Source organism: Halichoerus grypus, chromosome 15 (assembly GCF_964656455.1).
Source record: "Halichoerus grypus chromosome 15, mHalGry1.hap1.1, whole genome shotgun sequence".
Classification (NCBI taxonomy): Eukaryota; Metazoa; Chordata; class Mammalia; order Carnivora; family Phocidae; genus Halichoerus; species Halichoerus grypus.
Window position 1 is genome coordinate 12447675 of NC_135726.1, and position 18743 is coordinate 12466417.

At 46.6% G+C, this 18743-nt stretch overlaps 1 protein-coding gene and 1 long non-coding RNA gene across 7 annotated transcripts; one reads left to right on the forward strand and one right to left on the reverse strand.

Annotated features, from left to right (window-relative positions):
- Positions 1-300: 300 nt before the first annotated feature.
- LOC118533033 (tyrosine-protein phosphatase non-receptor type substrate 1-like) lies at positions 301-9617 on the reverse strand. 3 transcript variants are annotated; one of them, XM_078062528.1, is made up of 6 exons: positions 9530-9617; positions 2862-2911; positions 2552-2777; positions 1715-2008; positions 1328-1396; positions 301-690 (listed from the first exon to the last, which is right to left on the reverse strand). In XM_078062528.1, the coding sequence occupies exons 1-6, from the start codon at positions 9615-9617 to the stop codon at positions 386-388; spliced, it is 1032 nt and encodes a 343-aa protein (XP_077918654.1). In that variant the 3' UTR covers positions 301-385. The 3 variants fall into 3 exon arrangements, with proteins under 3 accessions (XP_077918654.1, XP_035943908.1, XP_077918655.1); XM_036088015.2 differs by having other exon boundaries at positions 2552-2911; XM_078062529.1 differs by lacking the exon at positions 301-690 and adding an exon at positions 699-832 and having other exon boundaries at positions 2552-2911.
- Positions 9618-9735: 118 nt separating this feature from the next.
- Positions 9736-14555, forward strand: LOC118533034 (uncharacterized). Of its 4 annotated transcripts, none has more exons than XR_013444117.1 (3): positions 9736-12508; positions 12803-12933; positions 14197-14555. It is a non-coding gene; the product is annotated as an uncharacterized LOC118533034 (long non-coding RNA). The 4 variants fall into 4 exon arrangements; XR_013444118.1 differs by having other exon boundaries at positions 9736-11308; XR_013444116.1 differs by having other exon boundaries at positions 9736-12933; positions 13329-14555.
- The last annotated feature ends 4188 nt before the right edge of the window (positions 14556-18743 follow it).

The window sequence follows — 18743 nt, forward strand, 5'->3', positions numbered from 1 at the left end:
CAAAAAGGGGAGGACCTTAGATACCCAACTCTCAACTAGATGAAGAAGTGAGAGAGGGTGGGTGTGACCTGGCTTTCTCCGTTCATGAGCAGCAAAACATGATTGTCTGCCTCTGCCATATGTGTTTCCCTCTGACTAGCCAGACTGGCTTCGGGACCTGTTTGACCATCAGGCTCCAGGCTGGGGTGGCTGGCCTGTCTCCAGAGTCTGCCGACCCTGGATAGGCCTCCCCTGGGAGCTGTTGGCCTTGGTCCTGGGATCCCACCTCCCTTGCCCAGAACAACCAACAGCACAGCAGTATCTTCTCAAATTCCCTGTATTTGTGGAGAAATTTGAACAGTCTGGGAGAAAAAGGGGGCCCCACGGGGTAACAAAAGGCAGCAGACTAGGAGGAAGCTGGCTGGAACAAGGAGGGAGGGTCCGGTGCACGGGCAGCCCCTCGGAGGACGTGGAATCCGCTGGGGCTCAGCCCCTTGCGTTCCGGGGCCCTGGCAGGGGGGCACCTTCTGCCCACCTGCACCCTGGAACCGAGGGCTGCTCCTTGACCCTGTCGGGTGAGTGGCTCCATAGGGTGGGCCCGACAGCAGCGATCCCTCTGGAGGGCAGCCACGATGAAGCCATAGGCCAGAGCTGCAGCAAGCAGGCCCAGGTAGCAGCAGGCGGCAGCGGTGAGGGTCTGTTCCAGCTCCGCTTCAAGGGAGACAGGCACAGCATGAGTCGGCCCCGCCGGCCCTCTGACGCTGCCTCCTGAAGAGCTCTCTCTGGCTCACTTGATCCTCCAGGAGGTTCTATTACTCCCCATTTTTACAGATGAAAAAGTTAGACTTAAGATCTGTAAGGGCAAAGACAGTTTGGACTGGGAGTGGTAGATGGGTGGGTGGATCTGAGGCCGAGGGAAGGTAAAAGACTCCCCCAAGGGGCCACAGAGAGTTGAGGGCAGAACCAGGACTAGACCCAGGTGCTCTTGACTGGGCCTACACCCTTTCCAGCCAGAATCTGAGGGCTCAGCTCTGACTCTGCTTCGTCCACGGGAGCTTCCCAGGCCCTCCTGCAGGAGGACCCCCCCCCCCCAGCTCTCTGAGCTCCTGAATATCCCGTGTTCCTGCCCTAAAACCCTTAGGGCAGTTCTCCTTGCATTTTAAACATTGGTTCAGTGTCTGACCTAGCCTTCTAGACTTACTAATGTTCACACTGTTCCAGTCATCTCTCTGCCCTGGGAAATACGTAGTACTCCTAAATGCTTGTCAAATGGGTGGTTGATGGTGAAAAGTCATGGCTGTGCTACCTAGGGGGTCCAGGTCCCAGCTCAGTGTCTGGGGGTCCTTACCTAGACGAGTGTGTCCAATCTTGTCATGAGTCTCATTCCTATTCTCCAGTTCCAGCCTTCTCCCGCACCCTGGAACAGAGCAGATGCCCTTCAGATAGCTTCCCTCTGCTGTATCCCCCAAAGGAAATAAAGAAGCATTCGCCACTAGAGAACGCAGAAGCCAGGAGTGACAGAGTGGATATTAGGGCTTTGGGGAAAGCTGGTCCCACAACGTCATTGCATAGGCTCCAAAGCCAAGTCCAGGCTTCACCCAGAAGCTGGGGCAGAGTCAAGGGTTCTTTGCCACACACAGCAGTGCCTTGAATTTGCCAGGGGGGAACTGATGTCAGTGTTCCAGGTGGTTGCATCAGGAAGCCTGGAGCACACCCCTAGGTCCTCTTTTCTCACCTTGGCCGCAGGGGAGGGGCAGCACGACTTCTGAGACTCCAGTCTGGTGCAAGCCTCGGCAAGTCACAGACATCCCTGCCACCTCCTGAGGCAGCTGCAGCCAGCTGACCACGGGCTCCCCGGCTCCCCCAGTGGAGTCCTCTTCCTCCTGATACTGGCCTTTCAGGACCCAGGAGACCCTCAGAGGGTCAGGGTTGTGTCCTAGGGCCACACAAAGTACATGGGAGGGAGGGCCAGAGTCTGGGACAAACAGGCTCAGCTCAGGTGGCTGGAAAGCCGGGGACTGCATCTTAGCTGCGGGGAATGAAGGGAAGAAGGATGTTACCCAATACCACCAGCCTCTTCCAAACTCATAGTCCTATTGCATCTCCTTCCTTCTGGAGACACTTCTCCCCTTCCTCTATGGCCTTCCCTTGCCTTTCTTGGAATCTATTTCCCCCCACAGCTAGCCTTCTGGCCAGAATATGAGCTCTGAGTTTGTCTCTGCCACGTACTTTTCATCCTCTGGGCCTCCAGTATCCTTCCTACAGAGCAAGGGAAGGGAGTGGATGTAATGTTCTTGATTAGGCTTCCCCTCCCAGGCCTAAAAGTCTGGGCCTAAGGTGTCTGTGTCCATCCTTAGATACTCCCAGTCGAATCCACCATCCAGAAGCTTGAGCCTTTTCTCTGCCGGCCGTCTAGTCTTCTGGGCCTTCCTTCTCTTCCCCTCATCCCTACTGAGCAAGGCTTCCTCCAAGGGGGCTCCACCATCTATACCTTTCTGCTCACTGCCACCCCCGCCATTACAGTCTTAACACACTAGAGCCACCAGATCCCTACACTCTTAGACTCACTCACCCTGATAGAGCAGACGGGTACCTTCTCCAAAGACATACTGGCCTGAAAACCACATGGCACAGTAATAGATGCCCTCGTCAGCAGGGCTGGCATTGCCCACGGTAAGGAGGGCGGCATTCTTGGCTGGGTCCATCTCTACGAGGAAGCGAGGATTCACACCCAAACCATAGGTTGGGGGCATCCCTTCTCGCTGACTCAGCAGGAAGGTGGGGCCACTCCCCCTCAGCTGCTGGTACCAAGACAAGACGTGAGCGCTGGCAGGGCTGCCCTGCACCACACACCAGATCTGTGGATTGCCTTGCCCACTCACCACAGAAGACTGAGGCTGGAACAGAGAGGGCTGGGAGACCTTTGAGGCACCTGAAGAGGCAGAGAAGATAGTGACCCACTTGAAACAACTCAATGGTCATTTATTAGACACTGTCAGCTCAGCTGAGTGCATGGTCTTCCTAGAGGGCTGGTTGACAATACCTGTCAAAATTGCAAATCATCATATTCTGTGATCTGGCCATTTTATTTCCATAAATTTATCTTACGAAAATAACTGAACTCATGTATGTCGGTATACCTATAAGGATGATTATTGCAGTACTCATTATAATAAAGAGAAAATATAATTAGAAGAGAGGTTAAATTTTTAAACGAGACACTCATATGATGTAATACTCCACAGCCCCCAAAAAGGAAAATGTAGAACTCTCACTTCTGGATAGGATGGAGTAGTTGGCAGCCAAATAATGTTCCCAGTGAAAATAAACAGGTGATATTTCAAGTTTAAGAGAGTTACAACAGCTATTGGAAGGGTTAAGGTTGTGGAGAGGGGAGAACCGTGGGGATTTTCAGCCACTTGCATTTGCTGACTCTGGCAGGAGGCTAAGGATCCAGGCTTTCCCCAGGCAGAAGGGTTTTTATAGTGAGACAAGAGAAATTAGCAGAGGTTTTTATAGTCTCTTAGGCTGGAGTGATGAAATTGAAGGTTTGAGAAGCCTCAAATATAAGTTCAGGTTTCATGCCATTTACTGAAGTCTGAAGTTTTACAAGATGGGAACCTTAGAAGCTAAGCCCAGACCTCTGTAAAGCAGAGCAGAATTTTGCAGAGTCACAGTGCTGAGAGGAGATCAGGATTCAGCCTCTCTCAAAAGGAAAGACCCTGCTGTATACACCAGGATTTCAGTTGAAAACCCCAAAGGGGTAGGCCCTTAGGAACAAAGCAAATGAGAAGTAGATGGAACTCTTATTAAAAATGCATTCTGTAGACTTTCAACTAATTGTAGAAGGAATTCTGGAATTAGAAAGCCACCGTTTGACAACCACCATAGTAGTAATTGCTCAGGCAAGAAGCATCAATAGATGATGAAAAGTTTTGGGCTTTTGGTTTGGTTTGTGTGTGTGTGTGTGTGTGTGTGTGTGTGTGTGTGTGTGTTTTGAGATCAGTATCTTCATAGATTCTCAAAATTCCTCCCCCAAATTACTTGTTAACTACAGGGAGAAAAAAATAGTAATTTATAGTGGAGAAACCTGGCAGACACAGCTTAACCACATGATCAAAATTAATATCAGCAGGAATGGGGCAAACAGACTTCATGTGCCCCCTGATATAATGCATTGAGAACACTACCTCCTTTCTGAGGTATTCCTATCAAAAATGCATAGCCTGAATCTAATCATGAGGAAATATCAGACAAACCCAAGCTGAGGGATGTTACAGAATAACTGGCCTGCACTCTATCATGAAAGGTGAAGACTAAGGAACTGTTCCACATTAAAGGAGACTAAATAAAGAGATATGATAACTAAATACAGTGTGAGCCTACATTGGATCCTAGACCATATTTTTTGTTGTTGTTCTAAAGAATACTGGAGAGAGAACTGGTGAAATCTGAGTAAGATTGGTAGGTTAAATCTCATATTAATGTTGACTTCTTGATTTTTTTTTAATTTGATGAGACTTTTTTTTATTAACATATAATGTATTATTTGTTTCAGGGTTACAGGGCTTCTTGATTTTGATTAATGTACTAACTATGTTACACTAAGACTGATGGCTGACTTCTCATCAGATATGATGAAAGCCAGAAAACAATGAAAAGACATATTTAAAGTTCTGGGGTGAAAGAAAACTGCCAACATAGTTTGTTTTTGTTTTTTCCTAATGAAAACAGTCTTTAAAATAAAGGTGTTCTCAGATAAAAGCTGAGAAAATTTGTCACCATGAGGCTTTCACAAAAGGAATCCTAAAGGGAAATCTTCAGGCAAAAGAAGAGTGATCCTAGGGGCAGGCCTGGGTGGCTCAGTTGTTAAGCGTCTGCTTTCAGCTCAGGTCATGATATCCCAGGGTCCTGGGATCGAGCCCCGCATCAGGCTCCCTGCTGTGCCAGAAGCCTGCTTCTCCCTCTCCCACTCCCCCTGCTTGTGTTCCCTCTCTCGCTGTGTCTGTCTCTGTCAAATAAATACATAAAATCTTTAAAAAAAAAAAAGTAGGCAAAGATTTCCTAGATGGAAATAGGGAAATGCATGAAGGAATGAAGAGCCTTAGGGTAAATATGTAGTTAAATATAAATAAACATTGTCTGCACAAAGCAATACAAATGTCTTTAAAATATATATTGACTTGGGCGCCTGGGTGGCTCAGTTGGTTAAGCGACTGCCTTCGGCTCAGGTCATGATCCTGGAGTCCCGGGATCGAGTCCCACATCGGGCTCCCTGCTCGGCGGGGAGTCTGCTTCTCCCTCTGACCCTCCTCCCTCTCATGCTCTCTGTCTCTCATTCTCTCTCTCGCAAATAAATAAAAAATATTAAAAAAAAAATTTAAAAAAAAAAAAAATAAAATATATATTGACTTAAAATGCCTTACCAGAACAACACAAAAGTTGGGAGGAGGCAAGTGAAGTTAAAGTACTCTAATATCCTAGCCTTATTTGAGAAGTGATCAATGTAATATTATATTATACCATAAAGTCAGAAATGCATATTTTAATCTGTCAGAGTAGCCACTAAAAGAATAATAAAAGAATGTTTAATTAGCAAATTTTTAGAGGAGGGAATTTTTTTTTTTTTAAGATTTTTTAATTTATTTTTTTGACAGAGAGCGAGAGAGGGAATACAAGCAGGGGGAGTGGGAGAGGGAGAAGCAGGCCTCCGGTGGAGCCGGGAGCCCGATGTGGGGCTTGATGCGGGGCTTGATCCCAGGACCCTGGGATCATGAGCTGAGCTGAAGGCAGACGTTTAATGACTGAGCCACCCAGGCGCCCCAGGTATGATATTTTTTAAAAGAATCCAAAAGAAGACAACAAATAGAGAAAAAGGAAGAAGAAACAAACAATAGAGTAGATATAAACCCAAATATATTAGTAATTATGCTAAATATAAGTGTACTAAATTCTATGATTAAAAGACTAAGATAGAATGGATCAAAATCTAACAACTATAACCTGCTAACCAAAGACACACTCTAAATATTAGGACATCAAAACATTGAAAGTAAAAATATGAATATAACTGGTATAGCTATACTAATATCAGACCAAGTAGACTTTAAGGCAAGAAACAGTGTGAGAGATAAAGATGTCCACTTAATGATGTAAAGGGGTCATTCTACCATAAACCCAGCCATATCGATAATCATATTAAATGCAAGTGGTCTAAACACCTCAACTGAAAGTCTGATTGGATAAGAAAATAAGCCCAACTATATTCCATCACAAGAAACCCACTTAAAGACAAAAATAGTTTAAAAGAAGAAAGATGGAAATGAGATACTATACTACTATGATTAAAAAAAAAAAAAAACAACTGAAGGGGCAGTATCAAAATCAGATAAAGTTGATTTCAGGGCAAAGAATATTACTGATGGTAAAAAGTTTTATTTCATAAAGAGCTTAATTCATCAAGAGAATTTAACGATCTTAAACATTTATGCACATAATGGAGTTTTAAAATAAAAGAAGCAAAAGCAATAGAACTGCATAGAAAGATCCACAATAACAGCCAGAGATTTCAACACCCATCTTTTAGTATTTGAAAGAAGTACAAAGAAAATCACTGAGGATAAAGATGACTTGAATAATACCATCAAACAACTTTTTTTTTTTTACCATCAACCAATTTAATAAGTGCTACTTATAGAACAACCCACCCAACAACTGCCAAATATACTTTTTTTTCAAAAGTCCATGGAACTTTTATCAACATAGATCACATTCTGAGCCATAAAACAAGTCTTAACTACATTTAAAAGGATTCAAGTGACACAAATAATGTTCTTTGACTACAATGGAATTAAATTAGAAATCTAACAAAGATATTTGAAAAGTTCCCAAATGTTTGGAAAATAACATACTTCTAAATAACCCTTCTAAAAAAAAAATGCTTTAAAACTGGATTGTACACTTAAAATGGGTGAATTGTATGACATGTATACTTCACAGAAGTTGTTTCTAAAAATACATAAGGACTGGAAAGGAAGAAATAAAATTTTATTTGTAGACAACCTAGTGGTATTCATAATAAGTTTTTAAGTGTATAAACTATATTAGAATTAATGAATGAGTTTAGCAAGGTCACTGGATATAAGGTGAAGATAGAAAAATAGACAATGAAATTAATAAAATCTATGATAGCATCAAAAACATCAGATACCTAGAAATTAATAAAAATATGCAAGTCCTCTACACAAATCTATACAACATTACTGAAAGAAATTGTAAAAATGTAAATAAGTGGATGGATATACTATGTGCATGTATTGGAATATTCAATATTATAGAGTTATCAGTTCTTCCCAGACTGGTACACAGTGTCAAAACAGTTCCAATCAAGCCCCAGCGGGTCTTTTTGTGGAAAATGATAAGCTGATTCTAAAATTTTTATGGAAATAAAAAGTTCCTAGAATATCTAGGGCCATCTTGAAAAACAGCAAAGCTGGAGGACTTACACTACCAGGGAACCAAACCATTAAAGGACTGGTGTAATGTGAACAGTGTGGGGTTGGTGCAAGAATAGACAAGGGGTCAGTGGAACACAGGACAGAATCCAAAACATGGATACAGTTTTATGACAACGGGATACTGCAAGTCTATGGAGAAGGGACAGTCCTTTCCATCAATGGTGCTGGGTCAACTTGATATGCACAAGAAGTGAATTCTAACCTCCATTCTTCGTAGATTACAACCAAAAATTAGTTTCAGCTGGATTATATATCTAAATCTGGAACGTAAACCAATAAAGCTTAGAGGAAAACATAAGAGAATATCAGCATAAATCCTAGAAAGAAATCTCAGAAGGCAAAGATTTCTTAAATACAACACCAAAAAAAGTCAATTATAATGGAAAAACTTTTATTTGAACAACATTAAAATTGGGAGCCTTTGTTTATCAGAAGATACCATTAACAACAGTGAGAAAATCCATGGAGTGGAAGATACAACACATATGACCAACAGAGGATTCTATTTAGATTATATAAAGACCTGCAAATCAGTAACAAGAAGTCAAACGAACCAATAGAAAAACAAACAAAAATCTCAACAGGCCCTTCACAGAACAAGATATCCTAAAGTTCAATACACATGAAAATGTGCTCGATCCCATTATTCATCAGGGAAACAGAAATTAAGACTACAGTGAGATCAGGTGCACACACACCTGAATGGCTAAAATGAAAGGTAACATTTCATTTTGGCAAAGATGTGGAGCAATGGGAATTCTCTTACGTAGGTATGTGTCTGTTTTGGTCTGTATCCCCAAATCTGAAGGAGATTTTAAAACCATTAATAGCAGTAGTGTGTGGGTTTAGAACATGGGAGGTCCTAACACCTTTTAATATTTCTACCCCTGTTTAATTGTATTTTTCAGGCTTTACTATTACAGTCAGAAATTAAAAGTTTCACATTTGGAAAAGAACAAGCCCCTCTCTCCCACCACACTCGACCACCACAACCAGTGGGTACTAGGATCTCCTGGTCTTCATCTCTCCTGAACTTTCTGCAGCACTGACTTTGACCCTCCTGTGTCAAAGCCCGGTCTGCTCTCACCACCCCCCACCCCCGCTAGCCACGCCCCCACCTCCCCTCCTGCCTGTCCCATCAGCCCTTCCAGTGCCTCCATCTTAGTCCCTGCTATCTCTCCCTCCCCGTTTCTCCTGGCTCCTGTAGGAGCGCATCTGGGGTAGCTCTTCCCTGAGGACTCCTCAGTTCCTCTCTGGTCTCCTTTCCACACAATTAGAGGGAGGAAGATTCCCCACCCCCTCCATTCCCCATCCTCGGAGCTTCACCAGCCTGCAGACAAAGTCTGGGTCTCCAGGTCCTGCAAATCCTGTCACCCAGCTGTCCTCCCCTCCACCGAAGCCTCCCCAGCCTGGGTCACCTCCTGCCTCCTGGATGACCCCCAGCCTCCCGCTGCTCCTGCTGATGCCTCTGTCCTGCTCCAGCCCATCCTCCCGCCAGGAACTCCACCGCTTCCACCAGACCCCCAGCGGCCCCCAGGTCAGCCCCCGTCTGCTAGCTGTGTGACTGTGGACACCTTACGTGAGCCTCAATGTCACTGTAAAGTGAGGGTTGTAGAACCCACCTCACAGAATCGTCATAAGGATTAAATGAGATAAAGTCTAGCACACAGTGACTGCTTGATCAGTGTCACGAATTTCTACTATCTCTGTTTAGCTCCATTGGACAGCATCACACAAGGGATCTGTCCCCCTTCCCCAAGTACCGGTGCCGACCCTCCCATCCCTCAACTGCCCTTCCCAAGGCTCAGCCCCCTCATCCCTCCACCTTCTTGGCGCCCTGTTGTCACTCAGGCCTGGGTTCACCACAGGGGCTGGGAGTGAGGGGTCCGCGGGGCTGTGCACCAGCCTCTCTCCAGTCCACACCCACTCCTTCTAGGTTCCTAAACCAGAGTCTGTTGGGCAGCCCTCCACCCCTATAAAAAGGAGAGAGAGGCCTAATTAGGCTCTGGGACAGGGAGAAGGGAGGACCTCACCGGAGACAGACAGCAGTAGCCAGACGCACAGGACCCAGCCACGCCAGGATACCGGGACCCCGCTCGGAAGCTCTGGTTGGGTTGCCATCTCGTAACCGCCCCGAGACTGGATAGAGCATGCAGCACTTCTCAAACTGAGCCCTCCCTGGGGCCCCAGAACCAGGACCTGGGTGTCTGCTTCCTCCCTAGGTCTGGAGTGTGGGGGACAGACAGGCACAGTGCAATTGCGGGCCAACCCCAATATCCGGGTCTCTCGGAAAGCCCCTGTAGGAGTGGGGGTGGGGCATCTGAGTGCTGGGTCGAAGCACAGACGACTGCTCGGTTTGCAAAAAACAGAAACCCAAGTGCAACTGGTTTAAGCAAAGGAGGTGGTTTATTGCCCCCCAAACCGAGTCCTGAAGAGGTCCCAGCTTCATGGATGGCTGGACAGGCCTGAACTATGATGTCCAGAAACACATCCCTTTCCTTCTCTCTGTCCTGCATCCATCTTTCGGTTTGGTTCTCAGGCAGGCTCTCCAGGTGTGGTGGAGAGATGCCCAGCAGCATCCAGGGCTCCCATTGGCCAGCATAGCCACCCCGGGGAAAAGGGAAATTCTCCTTCCTGTTGCTTAGAGCACATGTCCAAGGCTGATGTTGGTTGACCTAGCCTGGCTCATGCGTTTGCCCAAGCCAATCACTGAGATCAGTGAGCTGGCCGGGCCCTCTGGAAGCTGTGGTGGGAGCAGGGGGCAATTTCAGCTGACCTTTGAGGACTTCAAGTCATAACATGGTGGTTCCCAGAGGAAAGCTGGATACAATTACCAGAGGGTCCTGGGCGGACATCTACCTGTCCAAAGGGATAATGTAGCAGAAGAAGGGGGGACACTCCTGCCCAAGAGAGGCCCCTCTGCAAGCCCCTTCCTGCTTCTCAGTTCAGCAGCCATGTCCCGACACTCGCCCACAAAGCCTCCACCTCATTGTGTTGCTCTCTAAAGGGCGCCTCTGCTTCCTGATGTGTCCCAAGAAGTGGGGAGCAGCTTCTCCTGCGGCTCAGGGAGAAAAGCCCTGATGTCCTGCTCACCAGAGCCCTGAGATGCCCTTCCCTCCCAGAGACCAAGACCTCATGGCTCTCTGATCACAATCAAGATAATAATAACAATAAAGAGTTGGCCACTTCCTCATCTTCACTTTGGGTTGGGTTGCTGGGTGGGTGGACTTAGTACCAGCGCTGTAAAGTACTTAGCACACACCTGGTTGAAACACCTGCTGAATGAGGTAGGTTGTATTTTCCAAGATGGCGGCCATAATGTATCTCACCCCCACACCCTTCCTTTTTCCACCATAGTATTCATTTTGGAAGTTGAAATATAATTGACACACATCAAGATATTGAACATATCCATCAACCTTAAAAGTTTCCTCATGCCCCTCTGCCATCCTTCCCTCCACCCCACCCCTAGCATCTCCAGGCAACCTTTGATGTGCTTTCTGTCATCACAGGTTAGTTTGTATTTTCTAGGCTTTTATATAAATTGAATAATACCGTACCTGCACTGTTTTGTCTGGCTTCTTTAACTCAGCCTAATAACTTGGAGAGCTGTCCACGTTGTTGCATGTATCAACAGTTAATTTTTATTGATGAATTGTATTTCACTGTATACCATAAATTACTTATCTGTTCACCTGTTGATGGACGTTTGGGTTGTTTCTCATATTTGGCTAGTTCAAATAAAGCTGCTACGAACATAGGCTTTCCTTTCCCTCAGGTGGTTACGTCGGAGTTGCAGGCGGGATCATATGGTAAGTGGATTTTCACTTCCAAAGAAACTGCCCAGCCCTTTTCCAAAATGGTTGTATGAGAGCATCCTCTACAACACTGGGTATATTCCCAGTCTTTTGCGTTTAGACATTCTAGTAGGGGTATAGTGGTGTCTCAGTGTGGTTTTAATTTGCATCGTCTAATACGAATGATGCAGCTGGCCTGCCACGCTGGGGGGCAGCCGGGCAGCAGCAGGCAGAGCCCACGTGTAGGGGTTCAGCTGATGACCAGCCGCCACTGCTGGACATGTAAGGAACTGTCACATGATTCCAGCCCCCAGCCTTCAGGCCACCCCTACGGATGCCACATGGAGCAGAAACAAGCTGACCCCACCAAGCCTGGCCCAAACGACAGATTCATGAGCAAAACAGATGATTGGTGTTTTAAATCCCTGTTGGGGAGGGGGGTGTGCAGCGGTAGATAAACCAGAACAGTGAGTCGGCTAGCTGTGATGTTGTTATTACCACTGACCTAGTTCTGTTCCTCCACCGGTGGTTTATATTCGTCTTCTCAACAAACCCACAGCTCCTACAAGACAGACATCAACTCTTCGTTTCTGGAATCCTAGCCCCAGAACCTGGCTCCTTTTCTTATCCCTTCAGGTCTTTGCCTTCAACCCTCAGACCCTTCACCTTCTCTTAGCCACCTCTCGGGGGGCCCCGGGTAGAGGTGTGGAAGAGCTTAGGCTCTCCTGTGGGGCTGCCTGGATTTGAATCCTGTCTCTGAGACTTCTTTTCTAAGCTGTAAGAAGTTAACCAAATTCTTTAACCTCTCTGAGCCTGAATTTCATCTTCCACAAAATGGGAACAGCAACACCTACCTCAGAGAGTAGTTAGTCTAAAACGATCCATGTAAAGAACTTAGCAGGCTTAGCCTGGTCCCTGCTATTGTTTTTACTAGTGTTGTCTGATGGCTGTCTGCATATAAACACACCCTCTCTCATTCCCTCCCAGGGAGCTTGCCTGCCCAGCTCCTGGCATAACGGCATCAGGTATATGGGTAGGAGGAGTTAATATCGATTGTTCTAGGTGATTTAAAAACATGAAATCCCTTGGGTTTTTTTAAAATCTGGATTCTCTCTTTATAGGTCCTTGTATTGCCAGGCAAAATGTTCTGCCCCTCTGAACCTGCTTCCTGTCCCCCAAAACGGGGGTAATGCTGTCTCCCAAACAGGGGTGAATGTAGGGATATGTTATAAGGCACCATCCCGACACAGGTCCCTGATAAATAGTAGCTATTAACACTAGTAACATTTATCCTGCGATATGTCAGGTAACTAATTATTTTGGAAGGAAAACAATGGTGGGGGCTGACTTGCTAATGTCTATTTTTTGGAGCGTTTCAAGTTTGGTATTATCTATATTGTTTTAAAAATTAAACTTAAATTTTAATAATGTTAATAAATTCAAATTATTAATAAAAATTTAAATCTGATATCCTGGGTGCCACATAAATATTTTTATCCCGATTTATAGGTGAAGAAACTGAGTCACAAATAACTGGCCCACGTTCAAGCAGCCAGCCGAAGCCGGAGCAGGATGAGAACCCATGTCTGCCTGATTCCAGAACCCGTGGCCTTTCCTTGCACTTACCGTCTCGTTTCTGGGTAAGTAGCACTTTGGTGGTCAGGCAGCATAATGGATGAGAGTAGCTTCGTAGTGAGAAGCTGGCCCATGCCTGGTCCCCCTTAGGCTTCTGAGGATGGGGCATCTCCTCAGGCCATCTCCCAGCTAGGAGTCCTGGCCTCCTTGCTTTCCCACGTTTGCCCTTTGGGGTCCCCATCCCTTGGACAGCAGCCACGTCTAGGCCTGAGCTGATGTTTCAGAGGGGCCAACAACTACCCACCACCCTCTCCTCCCCGTTCCCGTAACTCAGGGTCTCACATGGGCAGCAGTCCCATCTCCAGAACCCAAGTGGACACCCATGGGGTTGGGGAGGTTTGGGAGGGCTTTAGCACCCCGATAATCTCCATCCACTCCCTCCCCCCAAATAATGAAACAGCTTCATGACAAGTCCTCAAATCCCCACTTCCTGACGCTCTTCACTCATCTCTATCTCATCTGTGACCCGTGGCCGCTGGTCAGAGCTGTTTCCTGACGTGTCTGTGCTATAGCCTGCCTCCTGTTGGCCCTACAGAAATGCAACCCGGGTATTCCAGAAACAACTACATTCTAAAAAAATTGCATCGCTGTGGGGCGGGGGTGGGCCTGCATCGTGGGGCCTGGTCCCATCATTTTGCACTTGGGGAACCTGGATGGGGACAGGCAAAGACGTGCCTCTGGACAGCAGTGGCCCAGGCTCTCCCGACCCCCAATCACCCACCAATGCCCTTCTCCCTGAAGACCCCCTCCCCTTGCAGGGAACCCGAAACCAAACAACAACAATGACAAAAACAACACCCTGCCTCCAGGGCTTATGAATGTCCCTGCTAGAGAGGAGACGATGGAGTGAGGGGGATTCATGTCAAAAAACGAGGGAAGCCATGGTTATCCCATAACAAAGTCCTCAAGCTCACAGATGAGACCAACATGCAGACCTCCATGGGACTTGGGGAGTGCGTAAGTGAGTGTGTGGAGTGAGGGCAGGGAGAATATTATGGCTGTAATTTGAGTCTTTCTGAAATGGTTAGGTCTAGCCACTTAGCTGTGCCTGGAAAGAGACTCAGTCAGGAAACAATGAAAGAAAGAGTCGCCCTAACTCTGACATAGGAGCTTCTCAATGTGGGGCATCGGGTTGTCTGGTGAGAGCAGGTGTCCTCAAAGGGAAGACAAAACAGATTTTGCTCAATTCCACCCCACGGACATAACTGTCAAAGTGTCTCAGAGTGCTCCCGGGAGCACCAGTGACACAGATACAATTACCTTTAAAGGGAAAAGGAGATTCGGAGACAGGACCAGTGTCAGGTACGAAACAGGAAACCCACAGCCCAGTAGAGCTGTTCTAGCTGATCCTTCCGCAGATAAAACCGAGTGGCTTAACACCCTGATCGGAAGCTGCCATTAGACCTTCAACCCAAACCCCACGAGGAAGAAGAGGAAGAAGAGCAAGAGTTTTCATTTTTTAAGCAGAGAAACTTCAAAATATTGCTGTAACAAAGAAAGCACACATACACTATGTCCCAAAACATTGTATAAAAAAAGAAATGGCACACATATGTTTTTCATTGTAAGTAAATTTACCCCACCCCCCACCCCCAACACACCAACTTTAAATAAACATTGAACTCTAGTTAATGATATGAAAGCTGAACTGTTTTGGAGGTGGCATGTCAAGCTTCCATAAAGGAGGAGAAAGCGGGCGCCTGGGTGGCTCAGTTGGTTAAGCGACTGCCTTCGGCTCAGGTCATGATCCTGGAGTCCCTGGATCGAGTCCCGCATCGGGCTCCCTGCTCAGCAGGGAGCCTGCTTCTCCCTATGACCCTCACCCCTCTCATGTGCTCTCTCTCTCTCTCTCATTCTCTCTGTCTCAAATAAATAAATAAAATCTTTAAAAAAAAAAAAAAAAAGGAGGAGAAAGCTCCTCACAAACAGATCTTCCAACGAATAACAATTATACACTTTGGACAAAATACAGAACACAGTGCCCTGAGAAATTTGAAGATGGAACAAAAGCAGGTGGTTTTTAGAGGGGAGTCAAAACTTGGAGCAGCAGCCTGAACCACCTGATGCTAAAACTCCAGGACTAAAACCCACCAAGTTCTGGCGCCTCGGAAGACCCCCGGCTGCTAGAGAGTGAGGAGGAGCCTCAGAAAGGACCAGTCAGAGAAGGAGGACGCCTAATTCCAGTGAAAACTCACCCAAGTCTGGCTGACCCCAGAAATGTGCATGGGGGATGCAAATGATTCCAGACGTGTCAGCCCCCATCGTCCCCGGAGCCAAGATACGGGCACTCCCAAGTTTTAGTGAGATGCCGTGACATTGGAACCTACATATATTGCTGGTGGCAAATTAAAAAAAAGAAAAAAAGTACATTTTGGAAAAGAGTTTGGCAGTCTCTTAAAAAGTTAAATATGTACTTGCCATGAACCCCAGAAATTTTACTCCTAGTTCTCTGCTCAGAGAGTCAGACACAAGACAAAGTCCATACAAAGACTTGGTCACAAGTGACTGCAGCACCATTCATAACAGCCTGAAGCTGGAAACAACCCACACGTCCCTTGAAATGTTGAACAGATAAACTGTGTATGGCCATAAAATAGAATACCATTCAGCATTAAAAAGGACCAAACTTTTGTCCCTGAGCTTTATTGAGATATCATGAACAGTCATGGAACAAACTTCTGAGTCGTGCTGCAATACGGATGAACTTCAAATGCATGCAGCAGAGAGAGGGAAGTCACACAAAATGCCATATGTTGTATGATTTCATTGATAGGAAATGTCTACAAAAACAAATCTCTAGAGGCAGAAGGCAGACCAATGAGTGTCTGGGGATGGCAGTGGGGCCTGACTAACTATAAAAATTCATGACAGAAGGTTTTGCATGATAAAAACGTTCTGAACCTGGATTGTGGTGATAGTTGCAGAAACGTATAAATTGATTGGAAATCATCCCACGGTACATATACGATGGATGAAATTCCTGGCATGTAAAATATATCCCCATAAAGCTAAAATGAACAGACGGAGGAAACACCAACTCGTTTTGTGAGTCCAGCATTACACGGACACCAAAACCAGACAGAGATATCACAAGAAAAATATTTAGGGTGAAGAGTCCCTATGTCTACCATTTACTTTGAAATGTACCAAAACCAAGACAGATTAATGAATGGATGAAAGGATGACCAGATGAATAAAGACGTGACAAAGGATGTTTAGTACAATGGTAGGATCTAGCATTAGGTATTTGGGTGTTCACTGTAAAATTCTTTCAACTTTGCAGTACCTTTGAAATCTTGAATAATAAAACAGAGAAGGAGAATGAAATCATAGCACAGGACACGGCTCAGCTGCGAATATTTTTTATGAAGTCAAACAATGTAAATAATATTGAGTTCATCCAAAAGGGAAAAGAAAAAGTTTAAAAACTAGGTGGCAGGGTGCCTGGGTGGATTGTCTGTTGGGCATCCGACTCTCGATTTCAGCTCAGGTCATGGTCTCGGGATCATGAGAGCAAGCCCTGCGTCAGGCTCCACATTCAGTGGGGAGTGAGCTTGAGATTCTCTATCCCTCTCTCCCTGCCCTTCCCGTTCATGCTTTCTCTCTCTCTCTCTAAAATAAGAAAGAAATCTTAAAAATAAAAAAAGGTAGCTTATTGAGCTCATACAATTTTGCTGAGCTCCAGGGACATCCTGGAATAAATTTACATGAAGCCCAGGTCCTTAGTAAACAGGTCATGATAAGCTCAGTTAAAAATCATTAGCCCTAGTGGCACTTGGGGACTCGAGCCCAGCTTTTGTCATAAGCATCTGCTGAACAGACCCTTTGCTCCTCGAGCTTCATGACTCTCGTTCCCTTTGGATCACTCAGTGTTGCTCATCCCGCCACAGTCTCCCACCCCCTTGGTGCCAGGCCATGCAGCGCACCTTGCAAGAGTAAGAAAAGCAGGAGTGCCTGGGTGGCCCAGTCGTTAAGCATCTGCCTTCAGCTCAGGTCATGATCCCAGCGTCCTGGGATCGAGCCCTGCATCGGGCTCCCTGCTCAGCGGGAAGCCTGCTTCTCCCTCTCCCACTCCCCCTGCTTGTGTTCCCTCTCTCGCTGTATCTCTCTCTGTCAGATAAATAGATAAAATCTTTAAAGAAAGAAAAAGAGAGAAAAAAGAAAGAAAGAAGAAAGAAGGAAAGAAAGAGAAAGAAGAAAGAAAGAAAGAAAGAAAGAAAGAAAGAAAGAAAGAAAGAAAGAAAGAAAGAAAAGAAAGAAAGAAAAGGTGTCATTGCCCATTTTACAAGCAAGTAGATAGAGGCTACGATGAATAATTTTATGTGTCAACATGGCTAGGGCAGGGTGCCCAGAAGTTTGGTCAAGCACGAGTCTGGCTATTCTTGTGAAAGTATTCTCTAGATGTGATTAACATTGAAACCAGTAGACTGATTAAAGCAGATCACCCTCTATAACGTGGGTGGGGCTCATGCATTCACTTCAAGGTCTTAAGAAAAGGACTAAGGTCTCCAGAGGAAAAAGGAATTATGCCCCCTCGACATCATGAGACCTCGACATCAATGATTCCTGGGGTTCCCACCCTGCCTGCCTGCCCTGCAATTTCAGACTTGCCAGGCACCAAATCCTTAAGATAAATCTCTCTGTATATACACACATCCTATATGGCCCTCTCTCTCGTTCTCTGTAGTCTCTCTGGGTGACAACTACAGCGGGGGCTCGGGAAAGGTAACGTGTCGGTGTCATACTCCAAGGGGGAGGCAGTGCGGGCATTCGGACCCAGGCCAGGTCAGCTCCAAAGTCATGTTCTTAACCAAACAGGACAACAGCCCTTCCACCCTGGACTCTGGGGGACTGAGTCAGATGATGCCCCAGATCCAAGTGTCTGAGGTGCCTAACTCCACAGACCCCTCCAGGTGAGGACAGCGGGAGGGAAAGGGCACATCCCTTTTATCAAGGCTGCCCAAAGGAGCCTCTCCTCAGCCCCTCCTGAGTCACGGGGGCCACATGGGGTGTCACCTCTCAGGGGGAGATTTGATTAGTCTGATTTGGGTTTCTAGTTCATCCTGACAACCCACACTCCAGATGCAGGGCTGGGAGGCCCCAGGAAACTTCATTGGTATGTCACAGCGCCACCTACTGGTCCGTTGGAGGGCCAGCTGCAGTAACCAAATGCCCCCTGCCCTCTGAGGCCAGGACCTTATCCCCATTTTACAGATTGGCAAACAGAGCTTTTGCTCGCCACTTTCCCCCATTCGCTCCATCATGTGATAGATGCCAGGCATGATGCCAGATGCTGGGGGTTCAGAGAAGCCAGTCCTCCTCAGAGGGATTGACAGACGAGTAGGGGAAAAAACCAGTAAAGACAGAGGTGGGAAAGAGTATAGTGGGCACACCAAAGGGAGGCCAGTTGTCGTGGGAAGGAAAGGCTTCACCGAGGAGATGCTGGTGATGGTGCGCTGAGGTTTTGCAATTCTGGAGGCATCTGCCAGGCTGATGGGAGGGGCCGCGGGGGATCATTTGACTCTCAAGTCAGGACTCTTCCCCAAGCACAGAAGGACAGGGGCCGGAAAGGACATCTTAGCGAGCAAAAGATGTGTTTGGCGGAGTGGGACTTGAGAGCAGGGTGTGCGATGGGATCAGTCGCACACGGGGGGCAAATGGGTCAGGATTCGGGCCCCAGCCTCGCACACAGTTGGCCCCAGAGCCACCTGGGGCACCTCTGCCAGTCCCACCATGGAGACCGTGCTCCGCCACGCTGAGGAGTCTGAACACGTCTCCCCAACAACGGGGAGTCCCGAGGAGCTGTTAGGTTAAG

Coding starts and splice junctions, on each gene's coding strand:
- LOC118533033 (XM_036088015.2), bottom strand. CDS start 9,617: ATGGCAACCCAACCAGAGCTTCCGAGCGGGGTCCCGGTATCCTGGCGT. Junction 2,912..9,529: donor GCTACTGCTGTCTGTCTCCG/GTGAGGTCCTCC, acceptor CTGCCTCTTCAG/GTGCCTCAAAGGTCTCCCAG. Junction 1,397..1,714: donor GCCCCTCCCCTGCGGCCAAG/GTGAGAAAAGAG, acceptor GCTCTGTTCCAG/GGTGCGGGAGAAGGCTGGAA.